Genomic DNA, 17,684 nt, shown 5'->3' with positions numbered 1-17,684 from the left:
GATTTAAATCACCACATAATAAAAAAATATGAAGATATTCCTCTAAGTCCGTCGTCACTAAGATTCTTCTATGCTAATCTGCGTAGTATTCGTAAGGCAGGAAAATTAGACGAAATAAAATGTATTATTAAAGCGATACCGAAGACTATTCATATATGTATATTTACCGAGACTTGGATTACATCAGAAAATGATGCGAAAATGTATAATTTACCAAACTATATGCACATCTATAATTATAGACAAAATAGCAAAGGAGGTGGTGTATCCATTTATGTACACAGTAGCATTCAATATGAAGTTACAGAAGAACTGCTCGACAATCATAATCATTATTTGTGGATTCACATAGATAAACTGTCACTCAACATCGGAGCTGTGTACAAACCTGGAGAAACGAATGTAAAGAATTTTTTGGATAAATACATCCCACAACTGGAACAAAGGGAAAGGGCAATTGCGTTCGGCGATTTTAACATCGACCTTCTCAGTACGGAGAGTCACGTGATGCAATATTTAAATAGCATTCAGGAAGCAGGTTACAAATTAGTGAATAATATAAATAGAATGTACAGTACCCGGGAAACGACTACTACGAATATGACGGATTCTGGACTTATTACGGATGGCACTGCCATTTGCAATACGCTTAATAACTTTTTCTCGGCTGTTGGTCTGGAACTGGCCAATAAAATTCCCAATTTATATCATATTAATAGTGATAGTACACTAATATTGCACGAAAATATTTCGGCGTATAATAACACTCTCAAAGAACTCTCACAATGTAGTGCAAAAGAAGTATCAAAAATTATAGATAATTTAGATAGTAACACTAGTACTGGCTTAGATGGCATTAGCACTAAAGCAATAAAATGTTTGAAACCCATAATCGTAGATAGGTTAACTAATTGTATTAATAATTGCTTGGCACGTGGTGTCTTTCCCGATACACTAAAGGTCGCTAAAGTGAGTCCAATTTATAAATCCGGTTGTAAATTGGACCCTAATAATTACCGTCCAATATCAGTCTTACCTGTATTGTCAAAAATATTTGAACGTATTTTATATGATCGCTTAAACAATTATCTAGTGGACAAAAAAATTCTGATAAACCAGCAATACGGTTTCCGTCAGAAATCGAGTACTCTCACGGCTGCGATTGATTTAATTACCAAAATAAAGACCCACATTGATAAAAAAAATTTAGCCCTAGGCATTTTTATAGACTTAAAAAAAGCCTTCGACACTGTAAGCCACAAAAAGCTAATAGAAAAATTGAATAATATAGGCGTTTGTGACACTGCCCTTGATATTTTTACATCATACTTGAGAAACAGGCAGCAAGTTGTAAAAATTAATAATTTTATTAGTTCCACCCAGGACATAACCTATGGCATTCCCCAAGGGTCTATCGTTGGTCCATTATTATTTCTAATATATATAAATAACATTAGCAACATTGGACTGACTGGGCATCTTACACTATATGCAGATGACACATGCCTTTTTTATTTTGATAATTCTATCCATGATATGATATCGGATGCGCAAAGGGACCTAAATTTGCTCAACGAATGGCTTAAATACAATTTACTTACAGTTAATACGGCCAAAACATCATTCATGATTTTTGCCGCAAAAAATAAAACCATACCGGATTTTACACCTCTCACTATGAATAACGACATGCTACGACGTTCCAATCAAGAAAAATATCTCGGCTTATGGCTTGACGAAAAATTGACATGGAAAGTGCATATTGATCATGTTAGAACAAAACTTATCTCAATATTAGGAGCTTTGTATAAGTCATCACGCTGTATTCCCAATAAAGTCCGGCCCGTTATATACAATTCATTAATCAAATCACATTTGGAATATCTCATTGAAATTTGGGGTTCGGCGGCTGTTACCAACCTTAGCGTCCTGCAAAGAACTCAAAATAAAATAATTAAAATATTATACAACTATCACTATCATGCACCAACAGCACAATTATATGAAAAAACAAAAATATTAAATCTAAAACAACTTTATACATATTACACTTGCATCCTTATTAAAAACATAAACACAAAATCTATACAATCTAATATCAACTTTATAACTAAACTTCATAAACATAATTTAAGAAACAAACACAAACTTCAACTTACTAATGCCCGAACTAATTACGGAAAGAAAACAATATTATTTGAAGGAGTACAGTTGTATAATAGCTTACCTAACGAATTAAAGGAATGTAATAATATAATACTTTTTAAAAATAAACTAAAAAAATTTGTATGTATGCTTTAGCTATAGATTGCTTATCCAGCAGCCTGGATTTAAAATTTATTAAATTTGTAAAATATTTATTTATATCTCATTGTAAGTGAACTGTAAGTTTTTATGAGAATAAAATTCTTTAAACCTTATTTTCCCGACGTTAAATACGAATATTTGCTAGGATATTAGGTATTTAGATGTTGAAGGTAAACGCAGGAAATCCAAGAGGTTGTAATTGCCACGTAGATCGACTGTGTCTAAAACATCTATATATATAAAAAAATAATTATTTCCCTTGGTCACGCCATCACGCGTAAACGGCCGGACCGATTTCACTATTTTTTTTGTTGTGTTTTTTATTGTCAGGAGAAGGTTCTTATGAAAGAAAAAATTCAAAAAATTGCGCGGATAATTAGAAATTTAAGAAAACTTAACGAAAATATTAATTTTATATAACTGTCAATTGTTTGAAATAGCTGTCAGCGATTGACAGAATGCGCGCTTCAAATTCATAATTAAGACGGGACGTCTGTCGGGTCAGCTAGTTTAATATAATGAAATAATGACACCTGCAAAACACTTTATATTATGAAAACTTTATATTTTGATTCCAGTACAGGGCTCTCACACAAGAGCGTGAGAAAAATCAAACAGGATAAATATTAAAATAATATTATTATATATGTCATTATACAATGCACAATTTTCATAAGTGAACAATAAAACGTCGGAATAATGGCCAGGATGTGAGTGAACGTTGTCAGACGAGTGGATATGATCCTGACACTCAGTCCACCTTGTACTAAAGATTACACGACGTATCTGTATTCAGCTTTCCCTTTCATACATGAGAATATTTGTGCGGTTTGATAATGGTTTAAAAATTAAGCATTGTAGTATATCCCTCTGTCTATATGTCTAGAAAAATACTTGATTTCAGTAAAAAATAAAATTAATACGTAAAGCTATATTCTTATTGCTAGATTTGTTTTTTACTCGCTCATGGTAGGTTCTGCTACTGTCCTTAAACATTAGCATGACAACCTAAGAGCTGTATTAATCGATGCATCTCAGTTCCGCTCTTGAGTGCGATATCAGCTGAGACGCTGTAAAGTTAAGTATAGTACCTTAAGATAGTCGCTTTTTAATAAACCCATAAACGTCAGCTTAAATGATGTATCAAGTAACAAGAAGTGACTGATTTTTACAGCTGAGTTTTGTTTCTTTAACAACGCCGACTGTGCTCAACAATCTCTTAAATGAGGACTTAAGCTTTGTTTAATAAATAGTTCAGTACATTAAAATATGTCTTCTTGAATTTTTCAAAGGCTTAATGTATTTATTCGTACCGTCCTAAGATTTTGAATTTCAGTGTAAGTATAGCGAAACCCGGTACTGTTTGAAGTCGAGTCCCATTCGAGCAAAGTGATATTGGATTTTTTCTAGTAACAGTACACAGTCTGAAGTTTGTGCCCGATAGCGCGATAGGCTTACTTCCTATTATAAGGACATAATACACCCTATTTCACCATGAGTGTTCCGTCCCTAGGGTGCCCTGGTTGCACCCCTGACTACTCCGTCACAAATACAGTCGTGGTGTACTATGTATGCTAGTTATCACAAAACAATGCTACAACAGATATTTTTACTCTTAAACGGCAATAAATACCTAGACGAAGCGGTGGTACCTACCCACACTCTCAGAGAGATTAATTAACTGGCCGGCATAATTGTGTCGACTGCTGAGGGGTAATCATTTCTCGTCAGTCGACATTCTATTTAAACCCCACTCCACTTCCAGCCAAGTCAATGTATCCTACCCGTATTAAAAAATAAATGTCTATTGTTACTTCCATAATAAACATTTTTTTAACTCGCATCAGCCAATGACCATAAACAAATTTCTTATGCATAGCTTATAAATATTTATACCAAAAATTCCCAAGTCTTTTTAGTAACCAAGTTACATTTTATGGCTTACCTACACGACATGGGAACACCTGAGCCTTCGAAAGCGGTAAAAAATTATGTCAATTTTTTACAAATTGTTATTGGAATAAAGATTCTGTAGATTCCCTTTTATTTATAAAGTTAAAGATGAGCAATCTATTATCAGGTTATTATTGATAATCTTCGGCTTGACCTCTTGAATCAATCCCTATCAGAGCAATTGTGGATGCAGTATAAAATTAAGTAAATCTCTAACTAACAACTGTAGCAAACAAAAATACGCTTATACAAAAATAGATTCTTCTGTGTCATCAGCATTTAAAATATTGTTGTCAGTAGAAGTGGGGGTGCAGTGAGATTATCGGGCTAATGCCTTAATAAAGATGCATTTTAATTTTTTTTTATACTGTCGCGGTCGTCGCTGACGGTGCCAGCGGACAGTACGCTGGCCACCTACAGCTATTCGGTCACGGACCCCGGGAGGAAGAAGGGAGGCGATAGAGGGCAGGAAGAGAAGAGGAAGGAGGAGGAGCTTTGTTAGGATGGTTGGAACGGAGATGGAGGGAGATGTTCGCGAACCCTTATAGGGCTCAATGTGTATTTGGCAACCAAAAGGTATACACATTACACTATGTGCTTAGAGTCGCGGCATAATGTTCCCCGCATGGGCGTACATTCTGAAGACCGAGCGCACAAGAATTGCCTAGATGTAGGGTAAAGTTGGATTATATTATCGGATAACCTTGCTTTTTTTTGTAAACAATTTCTTTAAATGTGATAATTTCTTTAAACAATGAATTTTACGTCTTTAAAAAAAAATAAACAAAAAAAAATCATATTCAATTTTCAATTATAATTATAGTTGATAGCAAATAAATGTGATTTGTATTTTAGGAGAGATGCACGGATACAATTTAAGTTGCATTTTCATTACGTAATTAATGAAACAATATCATCATTATAAAGAATTTAAATAACTAAAGGAAGGTTAACAAATATATTTTTTTTCTAAGTATATTTTAAATTTTAAAAAAATAATATGCCTTTTTACTGGAGGAACCGCTTGAACTTTACGTTTGTTGAAATTAATACGCCAAACACAAAAAAGTGCAATAGTATCTAGACGATCGAAGGTGTCCTAGACATTTCATTGTAGAGACCATTGTTTTAGCGACTTCTTCCTTCACATTAAGGAGACTGTTAGTTTTACATTCGATTGTCAAGCCACTGCTTCCACTTGCCTTGGTCCCTTTGCTAATTTAATTTTTGAATTAGTCGGCGGCGTAATTGTATTACTCAGTCGCTGCTCAGAGTCAGGATGTTGGTGGTGTGAAACCAATGTGCCTCGGAAAGCATGTAAAGCCGTTGGTCCTGCGCCTGGTCTCTCTACGGTCATGTCGGATTGATGTCTCATCGGACTATGAGAGTGAAGGAATAGAGACACATACACACTTGTGCAATATAATATCTCCCGGTTGATCTCCGTTGAGACTGGACGCCGTGACTGAAATTATAGGGAACAATCAACTTGTAGTCAGCACAATACACTTTTTCGAACATATTTCATAAAGCAACGGGATTAGATTTTACATCCAGCTCCCTACATGGGACAAGATATCAACACGTAAACAAGGAAACAGTCCGGTAGAAAAATTACTTGCAAAGTACCTAATAACCGACATGGTACGAGTATTTAAACCTATGACCGCTCGGCGAATCCCATATTACTGGATAAAAAGGGCGATAACTACGTGCTTTAAAGAAATAAGACTTTATATTGTTTCCGTCTTTCCAGGCGAAGAGAGAATACTTCACAACGTGTCAGGAGAGTTCCGTTCTGGAGAGTTGACGTGTATACTCGGCCCGTCTGGTGCCGGCAAGTCCTCGCTGCTCAACATTCTGGCTGGATACACGTATGAAGTTTCTTATTGTATAACGCATAGAGACTGAATTCTTATAAAAATATAGAAGTCGTTGGGCTTGTTCATTTGTTTAAAAAACCATTCATGCAGGAAGTAGGGTAGGGCAGGGCCAAAAGGTCCAATTTCACTTCTAGCAATTACATTGTGAAAATCAAACCTACTACAACAAAACAAACAACACATATGAAACAAACAATTATCGAACTATGTTTGGCTCAATTCTTGGTTGATTAATCATTATAGAAATATATATTTTTACTGTTTTTCTAGACATTGTAATCTGTCTCTTTTTGCCCCATAGTAGTGGTAAAAAGGGACAGCGAAGAGGCAAAAAGGTCCAATATTTCGTTCTTAATTTTAAAGGGTTTAATGAAATAATAACTACATATAATTTAATGGAAATCAAAAGTATATTTGTTTTTCCATAAAACCAAAAAATAACACATGAGGTTATCATTATTACAAAAAAAATATAATCTCTTCATTGAAGTATAATTAAATTTAATCAGTCTTAATCAAATAACAATATATTTTTGGAAAATATAAAGTCTTATTTATCAATTCTAACTATCTTAACACTTTAATTAATATTCAGTCTCAGATGAAGAACAAAATTAAACAAATCAGCACTTAAAATTTTAGAATATTAAACATAGATATTTAAACTCTTATAAAACAAAAATAATTCGCGGTTGGGGTAAAAAGGTCCAACCGGACCTTTTTACCCCAACCGCGTGTATTTATAGAGGTTATACAAAAAAAAACATTCAGTCTACCTTAAAAATGACTATAAACATTTAAAAACAATTAAATAACGTATAATAAAAAACTATTTCCAGGCATCGTTAACTTAAAAACAGTCCTTGAAACCAAAAATATTCAAAACGAAAAAAAATACTTACATCAAAATTTGGACACGCGACCGTGTATCTCCCGCAAGCGACGTCGCCCGACGGCCAGCGATAGCGCGTTCCTCCCCCCGCGCCCGCATCTTTACACTTGTGTCATTAGCAACAATGATACGTCACTTGTTTTTGAGATATTAGTGGTGGACCTTTTTACCCGCGGACCTTTAAGCCCCGTCCTACCCTACCTAAGTGCAAAAGACAATTATTTATTTCTAATAAAAATATTAAAACTAGTGAGGATGTTTAGATGTTTGTTAAAAGTACTCAAACACATAAAAATATACATGGTTCTGAATTGTAATATTTTACGCACTTTACAATTCTTGATTTAGATAATATGTACTACTTTTATTCTAAAAATATGCAGATTGAGAATTATTTTGGAAAAATACTGTCACGTGGCTGAAGCCAAACCTACTTATCTAGCCTTAAAACTATTACAGTTTTCAAAATCAAATATTTTTTATTGCTTTGAATGACGAGCCAAACTTGCCATTCGCCTTATGGTTAGCGATACGACCACGCATAAACAGTAGAAATACCATCCAATAGGTACCTTGAATTAGTATAAAGTATTGTTTGGTATTCCACTGCGCTTGCTATCCTGAGACATGAGATATTCAGTTTTAATAATAGGACATAAGTCCAATAGTTACACTGGATACAATGTCCTTCAAACCAGAACACAACAGTCACTACACAATGTTGCTTGGCGGCAGAAATATACACTGCGATAGTACCTACCCAGGCTGACTCTCAAATTAGAGAGACCTACCACTAGTCATTTCCTAATAATATATTTAATAGTCTAATCTATGACCTCTATTTGATATAGACTTTTACGCTAGTCCTAGCGTATGCTGATACTAATTAAACATTATATACTACAGGCGGCTTCTCGACTGTTCTCAGACATACAGATTATCAACGATCCGAAATTACACGAATTAACACGCCAATCGATATAACTGGCAATTACAAACGTCGCTGTTTGCTAATGATCTACATATATAAATAGCAGTGTCATGTCCCTGAGACAAAGGGATAAACTTTAAGGAGTTGCCTGGAGATTAAAACAGATGAATATACTAAAGTTCTGACTTTAGCAAAACCTCGAAACCTGCTCGTTTATGCTGGTGGTAAAATGTATCCGCCTGGATTGTGAGCAACGTACTTAAAATGTAAAGTCATAGTGTCCCACGTATGTTGGTAGAAATCTGGAATCAACTTATGTATATTGGGTTCATTCAGGCTATCATTAGTATGCCGAATGGGAATGCGAGGAGTTATCACCTCTCGACAATAGAAACTTCACCTGCACTCTGTTGATTCCAGGCATCTCCTGTTCAATAACACATACTTATAATTTGCAATCAACATTGTTAAAATGCTAACCCTACATTCATTATTTTTTTCTTATGTAAACACTTCTTGTTTCCTCCTGTCTCCGGTGAACGGTCCGTAGCACGATGTGTGTACTAAGTTTTCCTTGTAGAAATAAATAATTACAAAGAAACTGCTTATTAAATTTCAATACACATTGCCCAAAATTCCACAAGAAACATTATCAAACATCGATAGACAAGGTGAAAAAGGTGTATTGTGGAAGCTTCAAATTTTCAAAATGACCTAAAATTTAATATTAAAGAAATTATTCATATATACTTGCATATTCCCGTTCATCACTCTGTCCGTCACTGAATTGCTTAAAAGGCTCTCAATCATCATCCAAAACACGGGCTGGCGGGGCGGATGTTTTTTGCTCAATCTTTGGATTTGAATATATTAAAGTACAAAATCGAGAATATAAATATTATTAGCAGAATTTAGAGAAGTGGAGCACTTCACCAGGTGTTATGGAGTCAATATACAGTACGCGTACAATAAGAACACACGTCGATCTCGGTAATTCATTCCACACCATTAAAACATTATTAACAAACGTTATATGTCATTATAAACACCATGTTATCCAAAACACCTTGACAATGTGTGCCAGGGTCATAACTACGTTCAATCAGGTACTTATTATAGAATCCATTTGAGTTAATTATATTATATTACGCAAATAGGTTATTAGACACAACCGCATTCTTGTAGAAGTGGGTACTTATTGTAATATTGTTGTATAGTAGTACCCCATTTTTACTAAAAAAAAACATATATAAGCTATTCTTAGGCTGCATGAACTAGGTGTGAAAGAGTTAAGCGGTGAGGAAGCAAAGGTCGTAGATCCAACTCCCAAAATTTAATAAGGTGCATGCTTATCGCCATATCGGAAACAAATTCTACTATTCATCACAAGACACAACTTCGTTTTGCAGCCCAGGAACATTGTTGAACTGTTTTTATTAATTATATATAATAAATAAGGTCATTCACTATCATTATCTCCATTACATTCGTTGTTATTAACAAGTCCGAGAGACATTGAAATTAAACTAATTTTTCGGATTCTATCGCGGTTTTTTATCATAATTTTATAATAATCATTATCTGCGACTAGACAAGCCACAAATCCTCGCCAAAGAACACCGATTCTTGCCCAGGATGATTCGCGAGGCTATTGAAATTAAAAAACATCCTAATTTCAATAGGGAAGATGGTTGGAAGCTTGCACAAGCCTGGGATCCAGTTCTACATTTAATTAAATCGGAACCCAAAAGACCGGCTGCCAGACTTCAAGACACTGTGAGCTCATTCTGCGTAGATCGGACCACCAACAGCTAAAATTTAAAAAAAGTTGTATAATTGTAAAATGTAGGTAGATATTGTAACTTTGACTTTGCGGATGAACAACACCTCAGTCCCCCCGTGACCATGAAGGCTGCAAAGTCTTCGAAACGTCGGGAGAAAATTATAATATCAAAAACCGCGATAGAATCCGAAAAATTAGTTTAATTTCAATGTCTAACATTCGCGTAAATATAAGAAATCATTATGCAAACCAGTACGGACTGGAACTTGCCAACAAAATACGCCGGTTGGAGAATTTGAAAACTAAGCGCGCAAGATTCTGCACATCATTGAATTTCTTGAAGAGATGTCGTGACCACAATCTCATCCCTACGTGTGTCAAGCTATCACCCAAGAAATACATACGAGGGAGCGCTAAAATTCTTAACCAGGCGAGTACTAAACTGTTACGAGCTACCATACACGAAACACGATCCGACCTCCAGTACATAAATAATTGTGTTGAGATTATATCCAATGAATTGAGGACAGAGTTGTCAGCATTTGATTTTTAAAAATTGCATCGAGACCTTAAATAAGCGCGAAACTTCCAAATATAATGAATGCAAAAACAAACATATAATAAAATATAATAAATTACAATCAAAATTATTTGTTGATAATCTTAAAAACACCGAGTGTAGGAATGGAACGCGCGCGACCATAGATAAGATACACTCCCGCGCAAACCATGGACAACGCGCAGTAATAAATCTGTCAAAACAATCATTGGACGAAAACACAATTCAGGTTTTATCGAAAGGCTTAAATTTTGCTGTTACACCACGAAGGATACCGTATGAAGACATTATTTGCAATGTTGAGAATAGTCTCTTCAAAAATAACTTAAAACACGAAGATTCGGAGGCGATACGCCAGGACATTTCGTCAATTTTGCGTCAAAAGAAAGTGCCGAAACCAAATCTTCCAAAACACGAATATATCGCTTTAAAGAACTTGCGATCGATGAAGGACCTTACCATTCTCCGTGCAGATAAAGGAAATGCGACAGTAGTAATGGATACGTCAGACTACAATAATAAAATGGAACAACTTTTATCGGATGTAAGTACCTATAAAATAGTCAAAACAGACCCGACTACCAAAGTATTAAAGGCTACTAGCTCTTTAATAAAAGATTACTCCGATAAGTTAAATCTTGACGTAAACTTACTCGTTCCTTCGTGTGCAAAACCGCCTAAACTGTATGGGTTACCGAAAATACACAAATTAAATGCTCCGCTACGTCCCATTGTGAGTCAGATCGACACACCAACCTACAGATTGGCTCAGCACGTAGCAAAAGTGCTTTCACCACTTAGAGGAAACACTAGAGCGTCTGTGAAGGATTCATACCAATTTGTCAGCGATATTAAAGACCTAAAATTAGCTGACAATGAAACTATGGTCAGTTTTGATGTCCAGTCTCTCTTTACGAGCTTACCAGTACAAGATTGCATCAGAATTGTATCTAAGAAGTTGGCAGAGAATAACATTCCTGTAGAATATGCAGAACTACTCCAACATTGCCTTACATCTGGCTATATGTTGTGGAATAATCAGTTCTATGTACAAGTTGAGGGGGTAGCGATGGGCTCCCCTGTATCTCCGGTAGTCGCCGATATATTTATGGAAGACTTCGAGGAGACAGCCCTGAGTACAGCCCCGGTCACTCCAAGGTTTTATAAACGGTACGTAGACGATACTTTCACAATTTTACCATCTGATAAAGTAACTGCATTTTTAAATCACCTCAACTCCATCAACAATAAAATCCAATTTACTATGGAGTTAGAACAGAATAAATCTCTTGCTTTCTTAGATGTTTTAATCATCCGTAATCCTAATCAGACCTTAAGTCATACTGTGCATCGGAAACAGACCCATACTGATAAATATCTGAACGGTGAATCTCATCACCATCCAAAACAGTTAGCTACCGTGGGCAAATCTTTGTTTCAGAGAGCACAAGGAATCTGTGACGAGAAACACCTGGCCGCTGAGCTGCAACATGTCAAGCAAGTGCTGCGAGACAACAAGCTCCAAATTCCACGCCGCCGTCACAGAAACCGAGTGAAACCAGCCACAGTTGAACGTGTTCCGGTTGTATTACCATATGTAAGAGGAGTCACCGACAAGATTGGCTACATCCTGAAGCGTGCTTCCATAAAAACTTATTTTAAGCCGCCTAAGAAGATTAGTCAATTTTTACCACCTGTCAAGTGTCATATACCTCTACAAGAACCGGGAGTATACAAAATAGATTGCAACTGTGGCCTCTCTTATATCGGACAAACAAAAGAAATATAGGGACCCGCGTAAAAGAACATATAGCTGACGTGAAACACCGACGCTCGACGAAGTCTGCAGTCGCTGAACACTCTGAAGGAGGCGCCAATCATTATCTGCGACTAGACAAGCCACAAATCCTCGCCAAAGAACACCGATTCTTGCCCAGGATGATTCACGAGGCTATTGAAATTAAAAAACATCCTAATTTCAATAGGGAAGATGGTTGGAAGCTTGCACAAGCCTGGGATCCAGTTCTACATTTAATTAAATCGGAACCCAAAAGACCGGCTGCCAGACTTCAAGACACTGTGAGCTCATTCTGCGTAGATCGGACCACCAACAGCTAAAAATTTAAAAAAAGTTGTATAATTGTAAAATGTAGGTAGATATTGTAACTTTGACTTTGCGGATGAACAACACCTCAGTCCCCCCCGTGACCATGAAGGCTGCAAAGTCTTCGAAACGTCGGGAGAAAAATAAAAAACAAAAAACCGCGATAGAATCCGAAAAATTAGTTTAATTTCAATGTCTAACATTCGCGTAAATATAAGAAATCATTAAGTCCGAGAGAAATATATTTACCTATTTTTAATATAACGTACATCAAGAGGAACATGTCATTCCCCTAATGCGTCTCACCGCTCATAAACAATAATAACACAGGATCGAAGACTGCTTTGTTGGAAAGGGAATTCACACAATTAAAACCGCAAGCAAGTTTACGCAAAATTTATTTTCAGTTCAAATGGAGTAACCGGTCGTATATCCGTCAATGGGCATGTTCGCGACATGCGGGTGTTCAAGAAACTCAGCTCGTACATAATGCAGGACGACCTTCTTCAGCCGAGGCTTACGGTGCTGGAGTCCATGAGGATCGCCGCTGATCTCAAGCTCGGGAAGGAGCTGGGGAAGGCTGAGAAGGAGTTGATTGTAAGTACAGTAACAGCAATGCTTACGAAGTATCAGTTCGATAATGATCGTAAGGAACACAAAAAAAAAACAAATATAGTATTATCGAAGAATAGGTATGGTTCCTCTTTCGACGGATAAATCAAAAAATCTTTGAAACTAATAAAAAAACTATATAGTCTCTTATAAATTTTACTATTTATTGATGGAATTTGACACGCAGCTAGTTCATATTCTAGATTCACATAATTAGGCTTTTTACTCAGTAAATCACAGAATATATGACATATAAGTACAGAAGCAGAGCCACGAGCACCCGCTAGTATTTATTCATCATAAGCTCACAATTTTTATTCTAAAAACAATCAGCGGTACACCGATGTTGTATTACAACAGTTCGTACGACTTATTTACATCCTATAATGTGACGAGCCTGTCTCCACAATCGTCCTAAAATAGAAAATCCATGTTTTCCCAACTCACGGAACGTTACAATGGGCGGAATATTAACGAATGAAAAAACAGTTCACATTTATAGAAAATATGGCGGCTATTGTGCACACTTTTTAATATTGGGATGCGGGTGGCTTTTAGGCGATGCGTGAGCTATACCTACAAGCGAAATTTGGATAATTTGTATACGTGATCAATTAAAATAATGTATTTATTAACGTATTCTGTAATACATATAATAAAAAGAGATTAGAGGTAGGATAAATTCTATATCTACCCAGATAGTGACTACCGTACACAATGTTAAAACCCGCTACAGTGGCCCACGTAAAAATGTCACGTTCCGGAATCAGCTTATGATATCCGATTCCAACATGCCGGCATAATTGTGTCGACTGCCGAGGGGTAATCATCTATCGTTAGTTGACATTTTATTAGACCGCATTCCACTTACCGTGAGGTGCAGAGGGGTCGAATTGTCGTTGACGTATAAAAAAAAAATAGATAATATCTAGAATTTTTTAGACGCTATTTTTTACTAATAAGAAGCTACAAAATGATTGAATAATGCCTAAGTTTTACTCTAGGTACGATCTTTATTTATCAGAGCCACAAGCAAAGCTAGCTTTTACTAAACTTACAAACGATTTCCAAAAAAAAAATGTATTTGTTGAAATCCTCCAAATCTGAAACGCAAAGGCGATAAAGAAGATTATATTGCTAGTGTGGGCACTCGGCATTAGTTAGAAAAATGACGTCTTATCAAACCAATTTAAATGGAGTAGACAATGCGTGAACATTTTCGAAAGTCAATAGAAATAATTCGGCTTTACATAAAATGTTTTATTCCAATACCGAATGCGAGTGAAAATGTTGGCTTATATTGCAGAGTATTTTATTCAAATGCTATTTATTTCGAATGGATCTTAAGATCTTTATCACAAGTGCAATTTCAAGGGCACTCAAAAAGAGGGGCCAAAATACCATAATTTACAAAATATCAATTGACCAAAAATGCATAACTAATTAAACTAACTTATATTGTTTTCAATGTTCAGCGTCTGTTTGGTATAAAGACCCTACCGACTCCCATAATCAACCAATATTACACTTTTCTCCCCTCTTAAATACGAGATAACAGCTACCAGTGGCTTACCCATTAGGTGGCCGCAGTCTCATTACGGAAAGTGCATCGCCGGCCCTGCGGTACTTTCTGATACTATTTTATTAAGTTTCGCTGTTATAAACCAGTTTTGTTTATTGACTTTAGTGAAGTTAGTTTTGGAGGAGTACGACGTAATAGGCGATAGGACTTGTTAAAAAGAAACCTTGTTAGGAAGTATCATTACTTAACTTATGCTAGGCAGGCAATGAATCAGGTTCTGCACTGGTACTTTCATAATATTCTATAATTAGGTATTATATTATGTCCTTTACATTTTTTTATTGCTCGTTTCGAGACAAGCTTATCGTCCACGGATAATAGCCATACGACCGCCCATAAACAGTAGAAATACCATCCAATAGGTACCTTCAATTATAAAGTATTGTTTGGTATTCCACTGCGCTTGCTTTCCTGAGACATGAGATATTAAGTTTTAATAAAAGGACATGAGTCCAGTAGTTACACTGGCTAGTTAATGTTCTGGTTTGAAGGACATTGGTCCTTCAAACCAGAACAGAACTGTCACTACACAATGTTTCTTGGCTACAGAAATGTACATTGCGATGGTACCGACCCAAGCTGACTCTCACATGTGAGAGACCTACCACCAGTCATTCGCTAACACCATCTAACAATTTGAATTACAAAGTATTGTTTGATATTCCATTGCGCTCGCCATCCTAAGACATAAGATCTAATTTCTTATTATGTGTAGTAGTTAAACTGGCTACAATATCGTTTAAACCGGAACTCAACAGTGACTACTCACTGTTGCTGGGTGGCAGACATAGATATTGTATTAGAACTCAATAGTTCTTAGACTCCTTCTTACAGTCAATAGACATTCGGTAACGCACTGAATCTGCCTCTTGTAAACATGAGACGTACAACCCAAAAAAGGAGTCCATACCATCATCTTTGTGAAGATAAAAATATTATTTTGTCTTTTTTAGGCGGTTTATATGTGTCCTCAATTCATTTCGTGACTTTGAACTCGCCATTGTGGCACTCATAATTTATTTATTTAATTAGAACGACTCATAAAGCCTATGACACCAATTGCATAAAATAATTAAGAACAGAATGAACACAATTCGATTCAAAAACTTTATATGTATAAAGATAAAATTTCGAATTAGTTAAATTAACATTTTTATACATTAAGTGTTCTGATCCGAGGTCAGCCTATGTAAACCCGGTTTCAACAGGCCGGCATAATTGTGTCGACTGGCAATGGAAGTCTCGCTTACCATCAGGCCCGGTGTGGCTACTTTGCCTTGCCTGTATTAAAAAATAAAGTCGTAACTCGTAATACGAATGACCACTACCCGCACATCACAAGTGAACATGTCTAATACTGTGTCATTAAGACATAATTATGTAGTATCAGCCTTAAACATGTCCGAGGATACCTGCAACAGCACAATGGACTTTGTACGAACGATTTTCTTTAATTGACTTCCATAATTTTGCTGCGACAATTGTCAATAACAAGTCAACGAGTACGCTGTAAACTGTCGTTATTAAAATTACATAATTAATATAATCATTCACGTTACGTTTATTAATAACATTATCTACTTATACTAAGTTTTATTCTTCCTATAATGAGACCAGCAAGCCACTAGTCTGAAGGTAAGTAGACCCTGTAAGGAGTACACGTGTACTCAGAAAAATTAGCAACATTAAGAACTTTGAATTACAGAGTACTGAATTAGATAGTCTCTTTTAGATTCAATTATATACATGTTGTGTATACCTAACTTGGGCTTACATTATAGCTATAAGTTATAATATTTGAATAATTATAATCGTGGTGTTAAGTCTGCTGAAACACCTAATAAATAAATTATATTACCTTGCTTTCATGGCTTTACGACATAAGATGGTGAGTCTCATATTGCCTAGAAATGGGCCTGGCTAAAATGTCCATCAAACGTGAGCGCAAAAAACTTAATTTTAAAATTTATAGTTTTTTTTTATTTCTTGTGCAAAAGTAAGGAAATAAACAAATGGCACTACCTGCACAGTGCGTTATTAGAATTTCAGATGGCTTGAATAAATATATCATCTCAGTTACAATATAAAGAAGCTATAATAATCTCTGCTATAAAAGAAAATATTCTAGAGTCATAAAGAATTGTTGGCACAGATGACCTAAAAAGTCTGTAGAAAATTAACTTTGCCAACCACATAACCAGCTTCACCGCAAACTAAAATTTAGTTTTAAAACACATTGTACTTGTTATCCGACGGTTCTGAATTTGAACAATAAGTTAAATTTCTGAGTTTAATCTCTTTGCCAGTTGCACCAATAACAAGTTGGAAGTATATAATGAACTGAGCGTAAAATGGAGTTTTGGTTGCCCGAATTTCGAGCGAAATACCTATTGTTAATATGCAGCCAGTATTACATTTGGCAATTTAGATATATAAAGAGCGTTTGTGTGAAGGAGTACTTCAGTCAAGGACAAGTTTGTTACAAATAACAATGGTTGTTCAAATTACCTTGGTTGAACACGCTCTCATATAATTGTATGTCTTTTTAATAGACTAATTTTGAACTTAAATTACATTCATATAAAAATATGTTCAACCCTGTATTTGTATTTTCCTACTGCCCTTCACGGGCCTCTAAAACTGAGAGCGTTAAGGCCTTAGTCTACCACGCTGACTTGATGCGGATTGGTAGACTTTACACACCCTCAAAATTTCTATAGTGAAGGTATTCAGATTTCCTCGCGATGTTTCCCTTCACTGTTAAAGCAAGCGATAATTCACAAAGAATACATACACAATTTCAGAAAACTCAGAGGTGTATGCTCTTGAAATTTTAACCTGCGGAGATTCGTCTCGGCAGTCCGTTCCATACCATGCTAGGCTGTCGCTGGTCGCTGCAAAGGCTGCTTTATATGTTACGTACGGTCAGTAAGGCGAGTGCAATGCAATTCCGTATTTTGGGTGATATCTCTACAATTTATCGGACAGTTGTTAAATAGCACAAATATTAAAGTCATTTGGACAATAAGAGTATGGGCCTTTTATGTCCAAACGATCTACTTGCTCGTCTTATCTACA

General features: G+C 35.8%; 1 protein-coding gene across 1 annotated transcript in view; it reads left to right on the top strand.

The window, feature by feature from the left end:
* The window catches only part of LOC115450561 (ATP-binding cassette sub-family G member 1), a 91,970-nt gene that overhangs the window by 53,170 nt on the left and 21,116 nt on the right, over window positions 1–17,684 (top strand). Inside the window, exons 2-3 of the mRNA XM_030178619.2 lie at window positions 6,017–6,134; window positions 12,820–13,009. Of these exons, the coding sequence (XP_030034479.1) occupies window positions 6,017–6,134; window positions 12,820–13,009 (308 nt within the window). The remainder of the gene's footprint in view (window positions 1–6,016; window positions 6,135–12,819; window positions 13,010–17,684) is intronic.

Source organism: Manduca sexta, chromosome 24 (genome assembly GCF_014839805.1).
Source record: "Manduca sexta isolate Smith_Timp_Sample1 chromosome 24, JHU_Msex_v1.0, whole genome shotgun sequence".
Lineage (NCBI taxonomy): Eukaryota > Metazoa > Arthropoda > Insecta > Lepidoptera > Sphingidae > Manduca > Manduca sexta.
Note: the sequence above shows the minus strand (reverse complement) of the source record. Positions and strands in the feature narration are given on the sequence as shown.